This window comes from Pelmatolapia mariae, linkage group LG23 (assembly GCF_036321145.2).
Source record: "Pelmatolapia mariae isolate MD_Pm_ZW linkage group LG23, Pm_UMD_F_2, whole genome shotgun sequence".
NCBI classification, from domain to species: Eukaryota; Metazoa; Chordata; class Actinopteri; order Cichliformes; family Cichlidae; genus Pelmatolapia; species Pelmatolapia mariae.
In genome coordinates this window covers 31,912,474-31,935,671 of record NC_086246.1, presented here as the reverse complement: position 1 = coordinate 31,935,671, position 23,198 = coordinate 31,912,474, and the positions used below count along the sequence as shown (strand labels likewise).

The 23,198-nt window shown below is 42.1% G+C and overlaps 1 protein-coding gene across 2 annotated transcripts; it reads right to left on the bottom strand.

Moving 5' to 3' along the window:
* Window positions 1-2,300: 2,300 nt before the first annotated feature.
* On the bottom strand, window positions 2,301-11,020 carry LOC134620400 (uncharacterized). Of its 2 annotated transcripts, XM_063466562.1 has the most exons (9): window positions 10,696-11,020; window positions 6,736-6,949; window positions 5,283-5,721; window positions 4,863-4,959; window positions 4,622-4,784; window positions 4,442-4,545; window positions 4,208-4,352; window positions 3,274-3,394; window positions 2,301-3,102 (listed from the first exon to the last, which is right to left on the bottom strand). In XM_063466562.1, the coding sequence occupies exons 3-9, from the start codon at window positions 5,431-5,433 to the stop codon at window positions 2,978-2,980; spliced, it is 906 nt and encodes a 301-aa protein (XP_063322632.1). In that variant the 5' UTR covers window positions 5,434-5,721; window positions 6,736-6,949; window positions 10,696-11,020; the 3' UTR covers window positions 2,301-2,977. The 2 variants fall into 2 exon arrangements, with proteins under 2 accessions (XP_063322632.1, XP_063322633.1); XM_063466563.1 differs by lacking the exon at window positions 10,696-11,020 and having other exon boundaries at window positions 5,283-5,706; window positions 6,736-6,761.
* Window positions 11,021-23,198: the final 12,178 nt, after the last annotated feature.

Sequence of the window (23,198 nt, the reverse complement as noted above, 5' to 3'; positions counted from 1 at the left end):
GGGTACTCAAGAAAGGTGATTTTTCACTTTCAAAATTGAGCTGAATAAGATGTTAATTGAAAAGTGAAATACTTGTGTTTTGGTCTACCATAAAACTTACCATATACTGTAATATAGAGATCCTTCTGTAGAACAAAATGTTCCTAATCTGTTTATGTTTGTCAGTATTTGGTGACTATAAATGCTTGGTAAACTAATTCTTCAAGTTGCTAAAATGATTTTTTTTTTTACCCTTTGCATTTGGGTGAATAGTTGATTACAAGTACTGCTACATCTCATGGCAGCTTGCTACCTTGGGAATTATGTAGCCTGCTTTTTTTCTTGTACTTATAAATATAAAATAAATGTACCAAGCTACAATACCTGATAAACATGTTTCTATCTTTAATTATAGTAACTTGACTTGACCAAGTTTCCACTTAATGATATTTACATCTCTAAATCATGTACCTGGGTGCTGCTGCCAACAACAGAGCATCAACTGCACTTGCTTTCTTCTTGGAGGCTGTACAAAAGTATGGCTTTCCATTGAGGTAAAATCTACACAAAATTAATTTTCTAGCGAAGCGGATGGCACAACACAGAAGAGCAACCTCATCAGGCCAGGACTCTGCAGTTTATTTACACCTACAGGCCAGTGGACACTCTTTCAATGATGAGGATGTACACATCCTGGACAGGGAGGAACGCTGGTTTGAGCGCGGAGTCAAGGAGGCCATTTACGTGAAGAGGGAAAGACCATCTCTGAATCGAGGAGGGGGACTAAGGGTACATCTGTCACCATCTTACAACGCTGTGATTGCAGCCATTCCCCAACTCTCTGTCAATGGTACTCATGGCCATTGATCAGTGTTCTTTGATCAGTGGGTTTTGGTCAGTGATTGTTGATCAATGGTCATGGGAATTTGCATAATTATGATTAAGGAACTGACCTCACAGCCCATTGTTCCTTCAGTGGGCTGGTTTCAGTCATTATGCAAATGTACTGTTTATAAGGTTTGGGGAAACCTGCAGTCAGCTGAGACTGAAGAAGTCACTTGGATGAGTGACGAAACGTTTCTCCCACAAAACGCTACGTCCAGATGAACAGATTCAACTTTTGGAGGTTGCCATATTTTGATGTTGAACAGAATAGAGCGCTTGTGGCGAGATGTGTGGATGGCTGTTTCAAGCGTGCACTATGAAACCCTTCACAACCTCGAGGATGAAGGCCTTCTGGATCCAACTGATGGTGTCCACATGTTTTGTGCCCAACATACATTTCTTCCACGTCTGCAGAGGGATCTGGATGTCTTTAGACAGGGTTGGGATAACCACCCTCTAAGGACAGAGAGGAATCTGTCCCCACAACAACTGTGGACACTGGGACGCCACCAGAATCCAGTTGATACTCCAGACACAGTGGAGGTACTAAAACAAATCTAAATTATACAATCCCTCTTTAATCTAGTTTCAAAATGTGCACTTAGAGATGTTGAAAAAAACACGGTGTGCTGTCACTGCAGACTATCAGCTTTAAGTTGAGGGTATTTGCATCCAAATCAGTTAAAAGTTGTAGGAGTTACAACAGTCTGCATGTGTACCCCCCACTTGTTAAGTTACCAAAAGTAATGAGACAGAACATTAATCATAACTGAAACTGGATCGCAGAGACTTCAGCAGATGTTGGGCTTCATACCTGCTGATGCTCTGTCAGGCCTCTACTGCAACTGTCTTCACTTCCAGCAATTATTGAGGAATTTGCCCTTCAATTTTGTCTTCAGCAATGAAACACTGCTCCGTCAGATTCAGGTCAAGTGATTGACGTGGCCACTGCATAACATTCCACTTCTTTTAACTATTTGTTTTTTTTCTGCAGAATGCTTTAAGTGATTGTCCATCTGGACCATCAAGTGCTGCCTCATGAGTTTCGAAGCATTTGGCTGAATATGAGCAGATATATTGCCCAAAACACTTCAAAATTTATCCTGCTGTTTTTGTCAGGAGTTGCTTCACTAAATACAAGAATATCACATCCCTGGCGATGGAACATCAGAGAAGCCAATTGTTCCATTACTTTTGGTCCCTTAAGTGGAAGGCACATATGAAAACAGTTCAAATACCTCTGCAGTTATAGCCAATCGTGTTAGTTTCATTTCAAATCCATTGCGTGGCATATAGAGCCAAAAGTAGAATTCCCATGTTCCAATATTTATGGAGCTGACTGTTTGTCTTGAATTTCCCAACACTGTTTTTGAATTGTCATTTGAAATATCTTTTTTTTAAATCATCACAGGAAATCGAGGATGCGTACTTGGATGTCAACTCTATTGCTGAGCTGGATGGGAGCAATCCTGGAGTAATTCTTCCGTCTGTTGAATGTCCTCTATCTGAGGAGGACATGGCAAGACTAAGAGACACTGTCAATGTAACAAGGCCCTCTCAGTCACATGGCCGAGACATTTATTTGGATGTACTTAACTTTGTACTAATTCACCGTTCCTAGGCGGCAACATTTTTATTTAGAATTTTCAACCCAGAGAAGGTTCATGAATAGCTCAGACTTTTATTTGATGTGATATACATGTAAAATGAACCTGCCAGGAAATTTTTATGTGAACACTCAAACATCACATTACAAACTATTTTTTTTGTCTCTGGCACATTTTTCAACAGTAAACATGTATGTTTTTGTGTGCTTCATGCCACTCATTAAAGAACTCTGGCTGTCAATCTCCAACTTTGAAATGTGCTTCCTGAACAATAAATGGAAGGAGCAGCATTTTGAGTTACACCTCAAAACTATTGATAGACAATGCTATGCTTTACACATTGTTAAATTCCTGGCCCAGATGAAAAGCCTCTAGCAGAACCATTCTGAATTGACTATAGGACTTCATATGTTTCACAGGCAGGACAATGGTCTTAGCACAGGATGACACAACAGGATAGCAGATGCTGTGATTTCCAAAGTCAGCTTCACAATTGTGATTACATTTTACCACCACAGCAAATTCCTTCTTTTCTGAGGGGAGGAGAGGAACATGGCCTTGATCCATTGCAGAAACCTGGCAGGTGTGATAGATCTTGGGCCATCTTCGTCAGCTACATGTTCTTGACCTTCTGTTAGGATAAGAGTGAATTTTAAGACGTTTTGAAGAACCCTGGCCTTTTGGACAAAAAGAAAAATATCTAAATATTTGAATTCGATACAAGTGTAACTTTTGTCACAAAAACCTTAGAATATAATTTTGGAATGTGACAACTATAAACTAGACAAAAATAACCATTTACCTTCTGACTCATAAAGCAAGTCCTGAATGAAGTTAACCAGGTCCAGCTCAACCTGATGCTTGGAGGTTCCATTCTCACTCAGCTGAGGGTGAATGGACGCCATGACAAACTCGGCATTAACCTATGATGATATTAGAAAGCAAAGCAACCCAACAGCTTGATTACTTCAGGGCTGCAGTATTCGGGCCCTAGAACTTTTCCACAGTTTGTCACATTATAGCAACAAACATGAATATATTTTATTGGAATTCAACATAAAAGACCAATAAAAAGTGGTAAACAATTGAGAATTGTAACAAAATTCATCCATGATTCCAAACATTTTTTTTTACAAATAAATAACTGAAAAGTGTGGTGTGTGTAATTATTCAGCCCCCTCAGTCAATACTTTTTAGAAACACCTTTTGCTGCAATTACAGCTCCCAGTCTTTTAGGGTATTTTTCTACCAGCTTTGCACATTTACAGACTGACATTCTTGCTCATTCTTCTTTGCCAAACTGCTCCAGCTCAGTCAGAGTAGATAGACAGCGTTTGTGAACAGCAGTTTTCAGATCTTGCCACAGATTCTGGATTGGATTTAGATCTGGACATTGACTGGGCCGTTCTAACACATGGAAATGTTTTGTTTTTCTATTGTTGCCCTGGCTTTACTGTATGTTTAGCAATCATCAGCAAATGTCTATGGGCAACTGACTACACTGAGACCAAAGGGGGCTGAATAATTACACACACCACACTTTTCAGTTATTTATTTGTAATAAATATTTGGCATCATGTATGATTTTTGTTCCACTTCTCTAATGTACACCACTTTGTGTAGGTGTTTCATTAAGGGTTCAAATAAAATAGATTCATATTTGTGTCTGTAATGTAACAAAATGTGTAAATGTATGTAATACATACATGTAAAACTGAAAATACGTTTGTACTCACTTTCACATCTCCCCCAAGGACGAAGAGAGGCTGGCAGATTTCTGGGTATTGCTTAATCAGCAGGTGGAGGCCATACAGCTGCAAACCTTCCTTGAGTTGTTCCAACATTGGCTGCAATCTAAGCACAGCATGGAGTGTAATGGCTCTGTGGGTACAAAAAAGAGATTAAACAACATCTTCAAATGCTATTTTTCTTACATTCATATAGAAAAACGAAAACATGTCACAGCATACCGGACAATCGGTTCCTTGTTTTGAACCGAGATGGCTCCAGTGAATCCACAGTTTAAAATCTCATCAGTAAGGCCCTGAAGTGACTGCTCAGTTGAAGATTCCACCTAAAAGTAATTTAACAGATGAAATTATATAGCTGCAATGTGTACTAAGGCAATATTTTTACTAGTTATACAGCACCTGGTCAATCAGTAACCGCAACTGTGAATCTGCCACTGTATTTTTATCCAGCTGTGTTGGGTTGATCTGCCCATTGCAGAGGTAACTGTAAGCCCACTGGCTGAAAAATGTAGGGGCAGGACTTCCTTGTGCCAAACTGACGGCCAGAATCTCACCAACAGTCCTACTTATACAAACAGCATGAGTGTATTGCTTATAGTATAAAACATGACAGTTTTCCCTTTCTTTAAAATAAACATGCCTGAAGAGTCCACTGTCAAAGTCAGTAAGGGAATAGCGTGGACTTTTTTGGTGTGGTGGTCCTTCAAAGAAACGAGTCTCGATTCCGGCGACCATTTCTATTGAGAGAAGAAAGTTATGAGAGAAGAAACTTTATGCAGTAGTCGCTGTAGCATCTCTCTTTTTAGCTGCTCCTAAATTAAATACAAATAATTTTACGTTACTTCACTAACTTTGTTGTTCTCCAAGCTTACAGATCAACTATGACGTAAGTTTCAGCCGAAAATGATAGCGAGGCGTTTCTGTTGAGCTAGCATTTCAGCAAAAAACGTTATAAAATAAAAAAACAGAATAGCCGAAAAATTAACCGTAACAATAGCCACTTCTTAAATTCGTAGTATTCACAGACTGCAGTGTAATTGTTCCAAACTTAAACACTCACCTGATTGTTCGCGCCAGCAGTGTTGTTGGAAGACGACGCCATCGTTCACTGAGGGACAAGTTAACAGCAGCCCCCACCCGATACAATGCGCGCTACTTTGAGAGCATGGGAAATGACCACTTCTCACGTAGTGGCTGGGAAAACGTCTCATAATTGATCAGTTACGGCGTAATTTGTACACATTACTGCTTGAAAGAGCTTTAGTAACTGAGTTTTAGCAGTTATGCATGACATGTTTTCTAAACATTATCAAATAATACAGTGCAGGAGGTGTTTGATAAATTATGTTCATTCCCAGGTTTCCTGAAGGCAACATGAAAAATGGACCATCTTGAGCCTGCAGTGGTCTGCTGTCACTCATGATTCCCCGCCCCTCTCTGTGTAGCCACGCCCACCACGCCAAAACAGGGCCAAAAGTCTGTAACTGAAAAATAGAGATCTGAAAGTGAAAAAAAAAATTGAAGCTGAGAGAAAAATCCGAACCTGAAGAATTTTTTTTTGTACATTAATTTAAAAGATCTGAATCTGAAAATTTTAAATCCAACTCTTTCTTTTTCAAAGTTCACTCTAAAAATGTGAGTTTTGCTTTCAGTTTACATATTTTCGATTTCAAATTTTTTTTTTAACTAAACAAACATTATGGCCCTGATTTAACTCCATACAAATCCTGTTTATTCCTATGGAAACAGCAAGGCTGGGCTTAACAGTTGGTTTAGCTTTTGTTAAATAAATAATGAGACAGCGTAATGTGAAAAAAAAAAAAAGTAACTGAGTTACAATATTCTAAAAGTAATTACTTGAAAAGTAACTATTGCGTTACTTTAAAAAAAAAAAAAAAAAAAAAAAAAGACGTTTAACCCTCTGGGGTCCAGGGTATAATTGGCCATTTTTAACTACTTTTGATTTTCCCTCCACATTTTACCTTTAAAAACTCTTTACTTTGCCTTGTTTGGTATCATCAGCACAACCTCACGTGTCTGAATTTACAGTTATGTTTTCATTTTGACATACTGTATTAACACAATTGATCTAAAAATCAGACAAACATAAAAACAGAGAAAACATTTTTTTACTGTAACAACCACAAACATGTTTAATGAATCATATTTCATAACTTTAAATGCAAATATAAATTATCAATTTTAAAATCCTATGCACAAGTTTTGCAAACAAAAGTTTGCAAACAAAGTTATTTGCATCCATTTACCTTGATTTTTTAAATAACCATTTCAAACTTTTTAGAAAACAATCAGCTGTTCTGCATTCAATAAGATGCCACACAAATTATTTGTGCCACTCCAAAACAATTTCTGTCCACTATAAAGGAGAACATCACAGCCTGATACCTGCAGGTCTGACAGCAGGTGTATCACTCTTTTTTCTACCTGGAGACAGCAGTCGCCTCATTGTTCTGACACACAACACAAAACTATCCACAACACTACACACTTACTGTCACGGTCTGCGTGGGATGTGAGGAATGAGGACCCAAAATGCAGGACTTGATGATGAAGGTAGTGCGTTTATTTACAGTGGTGTAAATCCAAACAACAATAAATCCCCAGTGCGATCCAGACTCCTGTTCCGTGTCTTCTCCCTAATCCCGTGCTCTGTTTCTGTTCCCTGTGTACTGTCCATGTGCTGCCTCCTGGTCGCCACAATTCCTCCTGGGGAAACACGCATACAAAAGGCAGCCGTGAGTACAAAACCTAACAGCAGACTTGCACTAACCTTGCACACTAAACTGAGACTGACGGGAAGTCACTCAACGATCCAGCGCACTGGTGTGGGTGAGCTCTCAGCCACACTGTTTTGAAGCTCCTCTGACGAGGCTTGATCGGCGCCAGGTGTGTGTGGAGATTCCTGGGTGTGACCGGTCAGCTGGCAGGGCCACACCCACCAGGCCTGAAAGTGCCTGCCACGACCGCACCCTCACACACATGCACACACCCATACAGACCTGGCAGTACACAAACACGGAACACAGGACAGCAGCAGTGCAGAAGACACAACCCTCAAACAACAACCATAATAATAATAATAATAATAATAATAATAGTCCACACTGCTCACGGACCCCGAGTCCCTGGAACCGGGTCCGTGACACTGACTACACAGCACATTAACTACACACTCCAAACACCCTAAACGTCACAAATCTCTCACATCTCAAAACTCGCTCTCTCTCTTATTCTGCTGTCTCTCTCTCTCTCTCTCTCTCTCTCCCTCTCTCTTTCACTGTCACTCCTAAAACTTCCCCTGTTTTTTTTTTGTTTGTTTGTTTGTTTTTGCTCATAAGCAGAGAGTGCTTGCTAGTGCTGTCCTTAGACAGTAAACGTGACGAAACTATTGAGGAGAAAACGCCGCGTATATATTGTTTATCATGACTCTGGTTTTACGTGACCTATCAACACAATTTATAAACTGGTATATATCACCTTGTTGCTTTGTCTTTAAGTGGTCGTGTGATTGGCTTACCACGACTACTTTATTCTTCCTCAGTCAAACAGCAGCAGTCATGCCATTGTTTTGCCCCCTTAGCTCCAGGTGTTGTGCGCGCGCAGCTGCTTAAAGCTGTAGCATCCAGATTACTTACAGCTACTTCCGTGCAACTGATATAAGATGTGGTAAGCTGAACATGTGAGTGAAGTTGGTCCCCCCACCTTCTTCAAATCCAACAAAAGTGGTATCAAACGTTTGTGCTACGTTTGTGCTGGTTTGTGCTGCAAAAATTTTCGTTTGTGCTGCTATCATTTTAAAAATATTAATAAAAGAATGTTTTGATGCGTGTTTAATCATCCAGATAAGTAAATCCCAAAAGGTTGATTCTGTTCATCTGGACATTTTCAGTGGGAGAAACGTTTCGTCACTCATCCAAGTGACTTCTTCAGTCTCAGCTGACTACAGGTTTTCCCAACCAGGTTTTCAAGTTGGCCCCCTTACCTATCAAATCAAACAAAATTGATGTCAAACATTTGTGCTGGTTTGTGCTGCGAAATATTTTGTTTGTGCAGGTTTCCCCAATCTTATAAACAGTACATGTACAGTGAGAGAGAGATGTTACATCTGTCTTCACTTGCATCCCAGTCACGGAAGTGTTGGAGGTAGTTCATAAGAGATTACAGGATCACCCCAACCTCAGCAACAGGACCACTCTCAGCACTGATCAGTTGTGTTTGCTTTTGGAACTGTGTCTTAATTCCACCTATTTTGCATAAGGGTCAGTACTACAGGCAGAAACGTAGGTGTGCCATGGGTTCCCCCAGCCCCCTGGTCAAAGTCACCAAACCAGTTCGTAAGCATGTACATGTGGCTCCTAAGGTTGAGAACTGCAAGCTTTCAGAGCCGGGAATTAGGTGAGCCTAAGAACAGCAAGGGCAAACCTGTCACGTGGCATAAGCTACAGCAAAGCTTCAGCAACAGCAGAGATACTTGGAGGCAGTGGCAAGGAATACAAACCATCACAGACTACAAGCCCACTCTGAAGACCGTGCTGACACAAACCCCAGACAGTGTGTGGAGATCCCCTGCCAAAATCAATACACGCAAAGCTCCAGGTCCTGATAACATCCTTGGACGAGCACTGACGGACTATGCTGTGGAATTCACAAATGTCTTCACAGACATCTTTAACACATCACTAAGGTCAGGCCTCGTTCCCACATGCCTCAAAGCCTCCACCATCATTACTGTACCCAAGAAGTCATCTACCTCCTGCTTTAAGGACTACCGTCCTGTCAAACTCACCTCCATCATTGTGAAGTGCTTTGAACGGTTAGTCATGCATCAAATCAAATGATCTCTTTCCCCCAACCTGGATCTGTTGTGTTTACAAGGTTCTATAATAAAAGAAGCAAATTAGTACATGCTGTTACCCTGTCAGACCAGGGGTGCCGCTAATGAGGCTGAGTAAGAGAGAGGAGAGAAGAAGAAAGCAGAGAGCGGTAACTAAGATGGAGTGCCGCTGTAAAGCCTAAAATAAAGTGTTGAACCCAGACGTCGCCTCCGCTACCTGATTACAAACTCAACAAATTGGCGACGAAGATGAGCGCTTCAGTACCGAACCCACCGCCCTTTTTGCAACATGCGGGTGAGCCGCCGATACCGTTTATAACGTGGCGCAAATTCTTTGAGAACTATATGCTAGTGATAAATGCTACGGGAGATGCATGGCCGGAGGCGAGACGACGAGCCGTCTTATTACATTGCTTGGGACCAGAGGGACAACGTCTGTTCTACACACTGCCGAATCAAGGTACAACGTTTGCTGAAGCCATGACTGCGCTTGAAAACCACTTTGTCCCTAAAGTGAATGTAGTGGCATGCAGGCACACATTCAGACAGCGAGTTCAGCAGGCTGATGAAACTGTAACCCGGTATGTTGCCGCCCTCAAAGTGCTAGCTGCGCCATGTGGTTTTGGAATAATGGAGGGTGAGATGATTCGGGATCAACTTGTTGCTAATGCTAATCTCAGTGTTGTTAGAGATAAATTGCTGCTGGAGGAGGACCTTACATAGAGATTGACAGACCACGTGACTTTCGCGCATTGCATGCCGGTAACCCAAGGCAAAACAATCCAAGTACCGCATCAAATGCAAGCATTTGAAGCACCGCAAAACGTTCATTCTCCGGTTCCAATACCTTCTTGGTTTTTCTTTGCCACACAAAAAAGGATTGTACAAAACGAAGGAGAACAACGGCGGTCCGTACAAAGACAGACTCGACGAAAAGGCAAAGAAAAGATACGAGGAAAAAAATCAAAGGAGTGAAAGGGTCAGACCCTTACGAGCACACAGAGTAGACAAAAGACGTTAGTGTGCTGCCCACTTTCACCACGATCATATTTATAATTATATGGTTCTTGGAGTGAGTGCATACACTCATGAAGTTTAACTTCAGGTCACTGCAACAAGCCCAGGTACAGTTTACTGACAGATGGGTGCAGGACCTTGAAATGCACCGTGTAGAACGAAAGACCATCATACGTATCATAAGTTTACCAGTCTCACAAATCGTCCTCATAAATACACACTCATTCACCGTTTATTAATATAACCTTTGAGCTCAACAGTAATTAATTAGTAGTGGAAATGACTTCAGGTACGCATCACAGAAATGTAGCAGTGACAATAATATTGTATGCTGTAATCGCACTGGACAATTAGTGATACAAAACAACTGTTTTACCCTGTGAATAAAAGTATATGTTTTTGTCAATGTACCGTGGTAATAAACGCAATATTGTGTCAGGACAATTCACTATTTATGCACAATAAACAAAGGAGCATAGCGCGACAATTTCTGTTTAGCACCAGACTTGCTTGTAACCTACGTCACTAATTAAATATGAAAAATGACGTATTAACTCCTACAAAACACTGACCTTTGTGGGAATGCTTGGAGCAGACTAACCTGTGAGCTGGAGTGTTCTGGACGTTATATTTGGTCTTTGAATGGCTGCAATCCAGGCCATCCGTCGCCTCTTTTTACTTCGGAAACATGGCTTGAACAATTTCTCCTTAACGACGTAATCCGATAACAACCGATCTCTTTACCCGTCGGCTTCCCGAGACTGTCATGCGACCGGCTATTGCAATTAACAATGCAACAGCTTCTTGCCATTTTTTGTTTCTTTTTATCGCTGTGTAACTTATTTCAATTGAAAGCCTGCGTGCGCTAGTACCTCTTGCCTTGGGTTCCCACAATCCTTTGCGGTTTTACCCCTCAATGACGTCACATTTTCAATCTCTATTGGACAAGGCAGTTACTATTGCGTGTCAAGTGGAGGCTGCGGTCAAGAATGCTACACTCCTCTCTGCTGCGCCCACGGCCCAGTCTGCTGCAGTACAAGCTGTGGAGGTAAAGGACGCATGTCTTCGGGGAAAAAGAGGAGCGCGACCAGCTCAAGCCCATGGACCTACATCTAGAGAATGGCACAAAAAGGCAAGTGATAAAGAGCAACACCGTCATTGTTTCAGATGTGGATCTGAGAAACACCTGGCTAATGATAAAAACTGTCCAGCAGCAAAAGTGAAATGTGATAAATGCAACAAAAAAGGGCACTTCGCCAGAGTTTGTAAATCAGCTGTAGCAGTGGTCAGGGAAGTAGTTGTTCCTGAGTTTACAGTCTTATGTGTTGATGATCACAAACTGATGACTGCAGCATGTGATAAGATTACATGCAAAATGAACATTGAAACACCACAGGGAAACTCTCAGGTTCTGGAGTTAACCCTTTAAGACCTACCATAGAACCAAGTCCGCCAGAGCTTATATTATATTTTTACATGCTGTAGTGCCAATTTTGGGAGCATTTCAAGTTGATATACATCAATACAACCATTATAGCCCAAATTTTAATAATATGTATGCATTAAGTGCATAGTAATTACATAAATTGCAAAAAAGTGCAATAAACTACAAAAAAATTGAAAATCGTTTTTGTTTTTTTAACAAATATTTCTAGTTAGAGAAATTTAAGAGGCTTATCCCTCAAAACTGTAAATACAAAAAAGTTGCACAAACTAGTTTCCCACCACAGGAAATTTATTTGAAGTGTCTTCATAGTTTTACTTTTGAAATACACCAATTTTTATATACTGCAGGAAAAACGAAAATAAATATTATAGTGCAAATTTGCAAAAAAGCAGCATATGCATCAAAATAAACTATTTCCAGCAGTGCAATTAGAGTTCTAAGCATCCCAGAAACGATACAGAAAGTCATAAAGTCAAAGATAACTTTTAAAAACACCAGTATAGGCTCTGAGGCCCTGACAGTAAAAAAAACTACATTTCCGCGAAAATGACGTCACTTCCGGTTTCGGGCAGGTAATGGCGGACATGCGAAAGTTCGCGCTGACGTCTATTCCAACGTAGGAAGTGTTATGAACAGCTGATCGGATCGGCAAAACGTGTTTCTGGAATATTATGTTTCTGTTGCTGCAAGCGCTTTTTATGCAGTTTTTGCAAAGCTATATATGGAAGAAAACCGTGACCTAGGACAAGCTGATGGCATAAGATGTAAGTACAACTTCTCCAGTTTCATATGTAAAAAAAATTATTGCTCTAGCTTACGTGGTTGCAGAGCTACCGAGATTTAAAAATAGTTACGCAAATCGGAGCGGGGGCGCTACGCTCGGCTCTAAAGGGTTAATTGTGGATACAGGAGCTTCAGTATCTATCCTTCCAGAAGCCATCTACAAAGAACATTTTGCACCCTGTGCTTTGACTGAACCGAAAGTTAAGCTCGTCACTTATGCAAAAAGTGACTTGCCTGTCATTGGCTGCCTACAGGCTTCAGTGAGGGTTGCAAACAGTGACAGAAAAGTGCCAGGATCATTCTTCATAGTTAAAGATGGATCACCTTTGCTGGGATTGGACTTAATTAAAGCACTTAACATTTATATCATTCCTGGAAAAGTCATCAACAAAGGAGAGGATCCTGCAAGAGGATCACCAGCCAGTAAACAAACATGCATGGTGAATAACATTGATTCTTCTTCTTCCCATCATCTCGGAGCTGTTAAAGGGTTCATCCACAAAGTTCAAGTGAACAAGACAGTACAGCCAGTTCGTCAAAAACTGCGGCGTCTACCACTCAGCATACGTGAGGAGGTGTCAGCTGAACTGAAACGTCTACTCCAAGCAGGCATCATCGAACCAGTGGATGCAGCTGAATGGGTGAGTCCTCTAGTGGTTGGAAGAAAAAGTAAGGGAGACTTAAGACTTTGTGTGGATCTGCGTGAACCTAACAAGAGTGTGATCATGGACTGTTACCCTCTTCCTCACATGGAGGATGTGTTCTCACAGCTGGCTGGGGCTACACATTTTAGCCAGATTGATTTGACTTCAGCTTATCACCAACTGCCTCTTCACCCTGATAGCCGAAGCCTCACAGCTTTCATAACCCATGAAGGACTCTTCCAGTTTACCCAAGTCCCATTTGGACTTGCTTCAGCCCCTTCTGCCTTCCAAAAGATGATGCAAACAGTCCTAAGAGACCAGACAGGAGTACAGAACTACTTGGATGACATAATAGTGTATGGGCATTCCAGAGAAGAGCATGATGAATGGTTACAGGCTGTCCTCCAACGCCTGAAGGATGTCGGTCTGCAGATCAACTTCAACTAAAGTTCATTTGGACAGACATCTATTCCATTCTTGGGACACGTCATTTCCAAGGATGGCCTGAGCCCCAGCCCAGACCACCTGACTGCCATCGCCAAAGCTCCTGCACCAAAGGACATGGCTGCTCTTCGTTCCTTCTTAGGCTTGACTTAGTGGTTCAGCAAATTTCTACCAAACTATGCAACTGTGGTTGAACCACTCCGTGAGCTACTTCGAACAAGTCAGACGGCTGAACTTCAATGGACTGATGCAGTAAATGAAAGCTTCAACAAACTGAAGGAAATGTTACTAAAAAGTCCAGCACTGGCAATCTTCAATCCAAATCTGCCAACGTTCATCACCACTGATGAGTCAGATTATGGTCTTGGAGCTGTTCTGACCCAGATGAACTCAAACAATGAGGAACGGGTTGTTGCTTTTGGTTCCCGCACCCTGTCCCCAGCCGAGAGGAAATATTCAACAATTGAAAAAGAAGCCCTCGCCTGCGTATGGGCCGTCGAAAGATGGAGGACGTACATATGGGGACGCAGATTTACTCTGAGAACTGATCACCAGGCCCTCACCACCCTGTTAAGTACTAAGGGAATGAACAGAGCTGGCATGAGGATAGCACGTTGGTCAGCCAGACTGATGTGTTTCCAGTATGACTTAGAGTACCGTCCAGGAAGCCAAAATGTTATAGCTGACTGTATGTCCCGTGTTCCCCTGCATTCCACAAACACAAGGGAAGACTCGGAACAGGACTTAATCACAGAGATTGCTGAAATTTCTCCTCAGCTAACAGCACTTCCATTGGCTGAATTCAAGGCAGAATGTGAAGACTGTCCGGAATTAACAAAACTAAGACAGATCGTTCTTTCGGGCTGGCCGAAAGCAAGCAAATCCTTACCAGATGACGTCAAACCCTACTTCCTGGTCCGACATGAACTGGCAGCAGAGTCACCGCTGATATCTAGAGGAACACAGCTGATTGTTCCCAAATCTCTGCGTGGAAAAGTAGTGCATCTAGCCCATGAAGGACATCAAGGCATGGTCCGAACCAAACAACGCCTGAGAGATCTATATTGGTGGCCAAACATGGATGAGCTGGTCCACGAAATATTGTCCACATGCACAACCTGCCAATCATGTGACAGGACAGCAGCTGTTTCACCTGCGCCGTTACAACCCATCACATTCCCAGAGGGTCCGTTTCAACATGTTGCTGTCGACATTGTTGGTCCGTTTGAACAAGGAACCTATGACTGCAGGTTTGCCATCACACTAGTTGACTATTTCAGTAAGTGGCCTGAAGTCGCATTCACACCAAACGCCTCAACCGCGACAGTGATTGCATTCCTGACTTCTATTTTCGCCCGTGAAGGAAACCCTTATGAAATTACGACTGTTCACCTCAGCTGCCTTTGCTGAGTTTCTCGCTGAAAGGGGCATAACACACATAAGGACAAGCGTCTATCATCCTCAAGCAAATGGATGTGTGGAGCGCTTTAATAGAGTACTGAAGGACTCCATACAGACAGCACAAGCTACTCAGCGACCATGGAAAACTGTGATTACAGAACGGCTTCAAAATTATCTAGCTACTCCCCATGCTACAACCGGTGAGTCCCCTTTCCAGCTCCTCAGAGGATGAGCCATGCGGACTAAACTCAACATCCTGCCACCACCGAAGGATGCTGGACAATATGACCACATCAGATCCAAAGTGACATTGACACAGAAAAGAAGTGCACTTTATACAGACAGAGAGGTGCTAAACCTACTAAAGTGACTGTGGGTGCTTCAGTGAGAGTACGGAAGCCATTCCATGTGGGAAAAGGAGAGCCACAATACACCAAGCCGCTGGAGGTACAGCAGCAGACGGGTGAGAGTTCTTTCATCCTCAGCGATGGGAGAAGATGGAATGCAGCACGTCTCTCACTCGTCCCAGAGAACTCAAAACACACACAAAGAGCTGATACAGAGGTGGAAAACATCAGCTCAGCACAGACAGCTACACGTCCCACCCTGCAGAGGGACAGACAACCACCAAGATGGACAAAAGACTTTGTTATGAAATAGTTCAGAGGTAAAAAGGAAGGAGAAATATGCAGATGTGAGAAATGACTGTAAATGAAAAGTGCATTTGAGTTTCATTACCTATCTTTAATTCCAGCTGTGACTTCTGATAAGCTGAGAAGAATGCAGATGTTTTGTTCCTTTTGATTCAGGGTTGATCCGGGGTACGGTTTACTTTGCCATTGCAGTTCTTTTATCAGGATATATAAAACTGTTCTGAAGTTACTAATTGCCTCAAAAGTAAAAGGCTGTTGAATGTTTCATATTGTGCTGCAAGGGAGAGAGTATTATTTGAGAAAAGGGGGAGATGTTGTGTTTACAAGGTTCTATAATAAAAGAAGCAAATTAGTACATGCTGTTACCCTGTCAGACCAGGGGTGCCGCTAATGAGGCTGAGTAAGAGAGAGGAGAGAAGAAGAAAGCAGAGAGCGGTAACTAAGATGGAGTGCCGCTGTAAAGCCTAAAATAAAGTGTTGAACCCAGACGTCGCCTCCGCTACCTGATTACAAACTCAACAGGATCCATTTGAGTTTGCATACCGGTCAAAACGCTCAACCGATGATGGAATTTCAACTGCCCCTCACTCAGCCCTCACACATCTGAACACTAGAGACTCATACGTTAGAATGCTGTTCATAGACTTCAGTTCAGCATTCAACACCATCATTCCCCAGCAACTCATTCACAAACTGGATCTGCTGGGGATCAGCACCTTGCTGTATAACTGGCTGCTAGATTTCTTGACACGAAGACAGCAGACAGTACGGGTCGGCAGCAACACCTCCAGCCCAAGAACACTGAATACAGGGCCTCCTCAAGGATGTGTGTTTAGCGCCCTTCTCTTCATTCTGCTGACCCACGACTGCACACCATCACACAGCTCCAACTTTTTCATCAAGTTTGCAGACGAAACAACTGTGGTAGGTCACATCAGCAGCAATTATGAGATATACTACAGGGGTGAAGTTAACCATCTGGCAGAGTGGTACAGCAACAACAACCTGTCCCTGAATATGGAGAAGACCAACAGCGGCTCTACTTCCTCTGCAAACTGAGAAGCACAAGAGATTCAACCCCCATTATGAGCACCTTCTACAGAGGCACCGTTGAGAGTATCCTCACCAGCTGCATCACTGCGTGGTATGACTCCTGCACTGGGTTCTGCAGGAAAAAATGACAACGGGTAGTGAAAGCAGCTGAGAGCATTGTGGGGACCTCTCTTGCCTCCCTCCCCAGGAGATCTACTGCACCGCCCTCATCCGGAAGGTCCTCTTCATTACAGGTGACTCTCCTCATCCCTTCAACAGCTTCTTCAGTTTGCTGCCATCAGGAAGGATACTGAAGTGCCTCCGAGCCAGAACACGCAGACTGAGAGACAGCTTTGTCCATCATGCTGTCAGGATGCTGACCATCTCTGAATCGAGAAGGGGGGCCCAAGGGTACATCTTTCGCCATCTTACAATGCTATGATTGTTAGTGATGTGCGATACCACTGATTTCCTTTCCGATCCGGTACCAAGTAAAATTCAGGGTGGTATTGACGATACTGATCCGATACCGATACTTTGTACAAAAAGTTAGTTTATTTATTGTATCTTTTATTGTATCTCAAATTATAGCGTCATAATGATTACAGGACATCAGACTACTTGTTCTTATCACTTAATAATGCAGAGTTCATCATATAGAAATAAAAAAACTGAAGTTGTGCGCTATATGAACACCTTGCCTGCCTGCAGCACTAAAGGACTCCACGAGATACGTCTGTCTCGCCCTAGCAGCACCTGTCCCTGTCCACTCCTCCTCTTCAGGTCGCCTTAACATACGCTCGTCATATTCTGTGATATGATTTACTCTGAGGTGTTTGGCAAGGTTAGTGGTGTTACCACAACACCTCACTTTCTTGCCACATGTATCACAAACCACGTCTTGGCTGTTTGTGGAGGTAAAATACTTCCACACATGACTCCACTTACGCTTAGCCATCGTTGCGAGTGCGCACGCCAAGGGGGCTGGTTGACCTTTTGACCTTTACATTTTCATTAATATCTTTAAAACAGAAGCAGCACAAACAACAATTTTAGCAGCACAAACGTAGCACAGTTGATTGACACCCATTTTGTTTGATTTAATTAATGTGGGGGGGCTGGTTGACCTCTGATGACCTCTAGGACTCAAACAACGTTTGATACCACTTTTGTTGGATTTGAAGAAAGTGGGTGGGCCAACTTCACTCACATAAGCTGAACACAGCTTCAACCGTCTGTTTGTTGAAAAATAGTAACGGACCGCATTTTCTTGTTAGTAACTGTAACGGTGTTGTAACGATAGGAATAGTAATTAGTTAGATTACTCGTTACTGAAAAAAGTAACGCCGTTACTTGTAACGCCGTTATTCCCATCACTGGTGACAATGTGTGTGTGCAAAAACAGAATACACTGATTTACATTCAGAGATTAAGCAGAACTGAAACTACTAAAAAACAACATGTTAACGTGAGAAATTACAAGAAAATAGTGACATCATCTCTCTCGAAGAGGTAGAGGGATTTAATGCTCTGTGAAAGTCTGCAAGGGTAAATAGTAGTGAAGCCTTGAAACTTTCCTTCCAAGGGGTTAAAAGAAAGTTCCTTTCTCGAGGTTTCATGTGCACACAGCCCCCTCATTTCAACTATTTGTTATGGCCTTGTGGCTGTGTTCCAACAGTGTCAGCATGGAGATAATCAAAGAATAGAAATAAAAACACCTTAATATGACTTTGTGTAGTTAATGAATTTCATCTGCATTAGAAGGATAATAAAAGTCCATCAATGTGGAAAAATCCTCATCAATATGATTTCAGTCAGTGTTTAAATAAACAGGACATGAGACATTAAGTGTTGCACTGCTTTCCAGTGATGGGACAATGATTGTGCTTACAAACATTCAGCTGATGGTGACTTCATTCACATTTTCTAAAAATATTTTGGACTTGGTCAGTTAGATTTTTAGTAATGAGCGCTCTAGCTTTGGAGGAGAAAAAACTTTCACGTGATGTCTCCAACACAAACATGTAAATTATGTGGGCATACATTGAGTTTTGTATATGCACATAAATCACATCGACACTCGAACCACTTTCTGAACCAGCGAGGCTTCAGTTTCATCAATGACGTCACTTCATAAAAGACTTTCTGGATTTCTTGACATGAGCTTTGAAGCCTCGGCACAGTACTGCCCACCACTAACAAATAGTTTAAACAATTTAAGAAGTAAAAATAATAAAAAAAAAATAAGTGAACTACATCATCTATGTTCATGATTTCATGAGAAGGTTCAAAGAATCCAGACAAACCTGTGCAACCAGCATCAGACTGCAGAGCTTGGATGTTGGAGGTTTTCAGACAGCACGGCATTAAAAACAAACCTAATTCTGTGGATAATCACTGCACACACACAAAGCTCAAACTCTACCATGCAAAGAACAAACAGAGAGACAGAAATGCTGACAAAGCACCTGGAGTTTGTTAAGACAAGTGGAAGTGCAAACCTGTCGAATAATAATAATGTATACCTCATTGATCCCGGTGGGTAAATTACTCTCTCTGCATTTGACCCATTCACTCAGTGAAGCAGTGGGCAGCCACTAAGCAGGCGCACCAGGGAGCAGTGTGTAGGGACAGTACCTTGCTCAGGGGTACCTCAGGGTAGCCATTCAGTGGATTCAAACCCCCACCCTTCCGATCATGGGGCAACCACTCTATCTACTGAGCTATCCCTGAATGCTCTGACCAATCACAATGTGAGATTCTTTGGAAGTCATGGATGTTGTGTCTTCTTGGATATCTGGCTTCACAGCAAACATGTCTCCGTGGGGCCCATGTGGTTTCCCCACAGTGGACAGACCCACAGCACCAGCATGAAATGTGGGGCAAAGAGGAGAACACACACACTTGTATGCTGAGTTACTATCAGCAGACAGTTCAAAGCCAGAATAATGTGGGACATGCTAGTGTACACGGCAGAGGAATCCTGAACATCTACAGGTTTAGAAACACATGTTGTCCTCCAGAAAATGTCAGTTTCAGGGAAGTCTTATTTTTTCTTCAGGTGAAGCAAAACCTCATATTCCCATACTCATGTACTACCCTTTAAAGCAGCGGTCCCCAACCCCCGGGCCTCGGACCGGTACCGGTCCGTGAGTCGTTTGGTACCGGGCCGCGAGAGTTGAGGCTCGGGTGTGAAATGTATGGTTTTCAGGGTTTTTATCGGTTTTCAGCGTTATTTTGTTATCGTTTTTATCGTTAACTCAGTTTTCCTGGGTCTTTTCACGTGTGTTATGAATAAATCTTCTTTTTTTCGGTACCGGTACTAGTTTTATTTTGTTGTATTTATCCGCGACACCTTAAAGGCCGGTCCGTGAAAATATTGTCGATCCAGTTTTAAAGTTGATTTTGGTTTTGTGACTCGTTCTTTTGGATTTAGGAGATTTTCATATTCTAGTTCTGTATTAGCTGGTCTTTAGTTTTGTATTTCCTACTGACTTTTTATCATTTGCACTTTTAGCTCTATATATGTTGTTGATGTCGCTGCATGTCCACTCTGTCCTCGTCTCCTTGTCTCCTCATCTCTGTGTTTTCTCTTATTCTTTCAGTCTCACAGTCATGCCGTGTCTGTCTCTATCCCTATTCACATGTTCATCTCTGTGTTTTGCTCCTCGTCTCCCTAATCTGTCTTCTGTCCATGTCTGGTCCCTCATCCCACTGTCTCTCTAGTTTGTCTTGTTTCCCCTGTCCTTGTGTCAAGCTCATGTGTCTTGGGGTGAGTCTCAGTGTGTGTGTAGCTTCCTGATTTATTTTGAAAATCTCTTGTCCTGTTTGCTTTGACTTCACTTTTGCTTCCTCTGTCCCTTTTGTGAGTAATTAGTTTCAGCTGTGTACCAACCTATTGTCCAGCCTATGGCCGTTTCTCAATTCTCAAGTACGCGAGTACGTACTCGCGTTCTCGGCGAGTACGTACTGGCCGAGAACGCACGGGAGTACGGACTCGCCGAGAACGCGAGCACGGACTCGTGATTTGTACAATTGGAACACCAGCGTACGTGATGATGTCACAGGTCCGGAGTTTTTACTGCCGTCCCCTCTTAATTTAACTGTGAGTAACATGTTATGAAGCTTAACTTTAATCACAGCCAAACCGGTTTACTCAGGAACAAATAAAACACTGAAATAAACCAAACATTAACATTTAGAAGTGATCTAAGTGACTTCTATATCACTTTTAACCTCAGTAGTGAAACCTCTATTAATAAAAATAGTGTACATGTACATACGTGTACATACCTTAATAAAAACAAGCAGTTGAGATGTTAGAACGCTTTTATTTTTATTTTAGTGGACATTTAATACAATAGACAGCTGCTGGGGTTTGTTTAACCTGAGTTTGTTTAACCTGAGGGGGGGGGGGGGTTGAAAACGATGTGCCGGGAGTCCGCTGTTCTGGACGAAATGCATTCTGGGATATTTAGCTGTACCAAGTCCACACCGATGCATGCTCGATAAAACGGGCGGAGCGAGAACACATCCGGGACTTTTTCGCGTTCTCGGCTTGACGCGTACTTCGAATTGGAACAGTACTTGGTCTCCGACTGATGACGTATCACGAGTACACGAGAACGCAAGTACGCACAAGTACGCATATTGATAAACGCCCTATGTGTACTTTTGTCCTCATCTCCTCTGCTTGTTGTTGTGTTGTCCCCATAGGCTGTGTTTCCATGTTTTCCATCTTAGCGTCATAGTTTGCTTCTTCATTTGTTTTCCATTCCTAGTTTCTAGTTTTTGTTTGTTTCTTTATGATTTTTCTGTTTTTGTTTGGAGTGTCGTGTAACAGCAATAAAAGCTGCTTCCTTTTTTACCCTTTTGTTCCTCATACATGTATTACAGTTATAACATTATACATGAAAAAATAATTCAGGTGTTTCACACAGGCAGTTGGCAGGTGACTGAAGAACAGAAAGCAAAGTTACTGAGCATAAAACATGAGAACTATCAAGATATTTGAAATAATAATGACCACAGTGATCAGACTGAGGGTAGCAGCACAAACCAGCAATTAAACACCATCAGATCAGGTGACAGAGAGATTCACTAACAGTGTCAGAACTGAAACCATCTCCAGGCTGAAGTCAAGGACAGACAGCCTGACCCAGTTTCAGGGTTAAGTTTGCAGTATCAGTGCTGACAATAGGGGCAGTAATGGGGTAGTAATTCTGGTAGAACAATAGAAAACTAGAAAGTACAGTAGAAAATAAACTAAAAGGAAACAGAGAAGTATAAACTAAATATAGATGATAGTTGTAGTGTAAATGAAGGAGAAACTGTTGTAATAAAAGCAGTACTGTCAAAGGGAGTAGTGCATGTTGCAGTCATGTAGTAGTACACAGGCTACTGCTACATACTGTAGCTGAAGCTTCACCGCTGTTAGAGAGAGAATAAGAAGTAACTGTAGTACAGACTGCAGTACGCATTCTTGTCATGTTGAAGTTTTTTTCTCTGCAGTACCAGGTTAGAGACACAAGATGGAGCCACTTTTTCAGCTCAGACATGTTAAAGTGAGGATGCTCTTTGGTTATGCTTTTGATTTATTTCAACTATTTGAATCCTGTTTTTTTATTTCTACTGAAACATTTACTACTAGTACTACATGATCAATAGTCAGTACATTCTCTGCTCCTCTGTACTTTAAAGACGTCACTGTCGTCTAAGTGTAACGGTCAAACTTCCTGCTTTTAGAGTTACTGTATAAAATTTCTGATGCAGATTTCTGGCTGAAGGTGAACAAGTTTCACTTCCTGTATAGTTACTTGGTATTAGTGGTTTGTGAGCAACAGCACCTGAAGTAGGAAGTGTAGAGCACTTCTCTATCAGAGTCCATCAGAGCTGAGCTGCTTTCAGACGACTCCGTCTTGTTGTGGATGCTGAAGCTGATCATGGTTCTCCTGTGGATGATCCTGTTGGTGGTTCTGCTCTGTGCAGAGGCCGAGAACGTGACCGAGGTCAGAGGAGAGCTGGGGACCGATGTCACTCTAACCTGCTCCAATCAGACATCAGACACACACTGGTACATGGAGATCCACAGTCAGTTCAGAGCATGTATCAGTCGCAGTTTTTCCTCAGCAGGCTCTACCTACTGCTCTCCTGGTTTTGAAACCAAATTTTCAATCCTGGGAAACAAACTCGTGATTAAAAACTTGACAGCAGAGGACTGCAGGCTTTACTTGTGTGGCATCAAGAGAGATGGCAGCATTCATTTTGTGGAAACTTTCCATCTCATTTCAGGTAACTGACCAGTTAACATTTTTGCATTGACTTTCTTAGAGGATGTGGTGTCAGAATGCCCCACTGTCATCAAGAGAGATGGCAGCGTTCATTTTACGGAGACTTTTCGCCTCGTCTCAGGTAAGTAGAAAGTTTTTTACTTTAATGCTGAAAACTACAGAAACATGACGCCCTAACAGCCAGCATACCACCTTAAATAAATGACTGTTAAAAATGTTCTTAGTTATTTCATCTGTGAATCCTCAGTGAGGCCTCAGGGTGCTGCATGTTATTTTTCCACTCAGTCTTGTTTGTTTGGAGGTCCCAAGTGCACTCTGGGAAAAAAAGCTTGTACTAACATGTACATATGAATGTGTCCAAAGCTAAATCTCACAAGTTCAGCTTCATCAAAGTTCTGTTTTCAGTCAAA

What these genes read in the sequence shown, in the direction of transcription:
- LOC134620400 (XM_063466562.1), bottom strand. Translation starts at nt 5,433, where the DNA reads ATGAGACGTTTTCCCAGCCACTACGTGAGAAGTGGTCATTTCCCATGC. An exon ending in TTTGACAGTGGACTCTTCAG is followed by an intron (nt 4,785 to 4,862) that starts GCATGTTTATTT and finishes TTGTATAAGTAG; the next exon opens with GACTGTTGGTGAGATTCTGG. An exon ending in TCCTTGGGGGAGATGTGAAA is followed by an intron (nt 3,395 to 4,207) that starts GTGAGTACAAAC and finishes ATATCATCATAG; the next exon opens with GTTAATGCCGAGTTTGTCAT.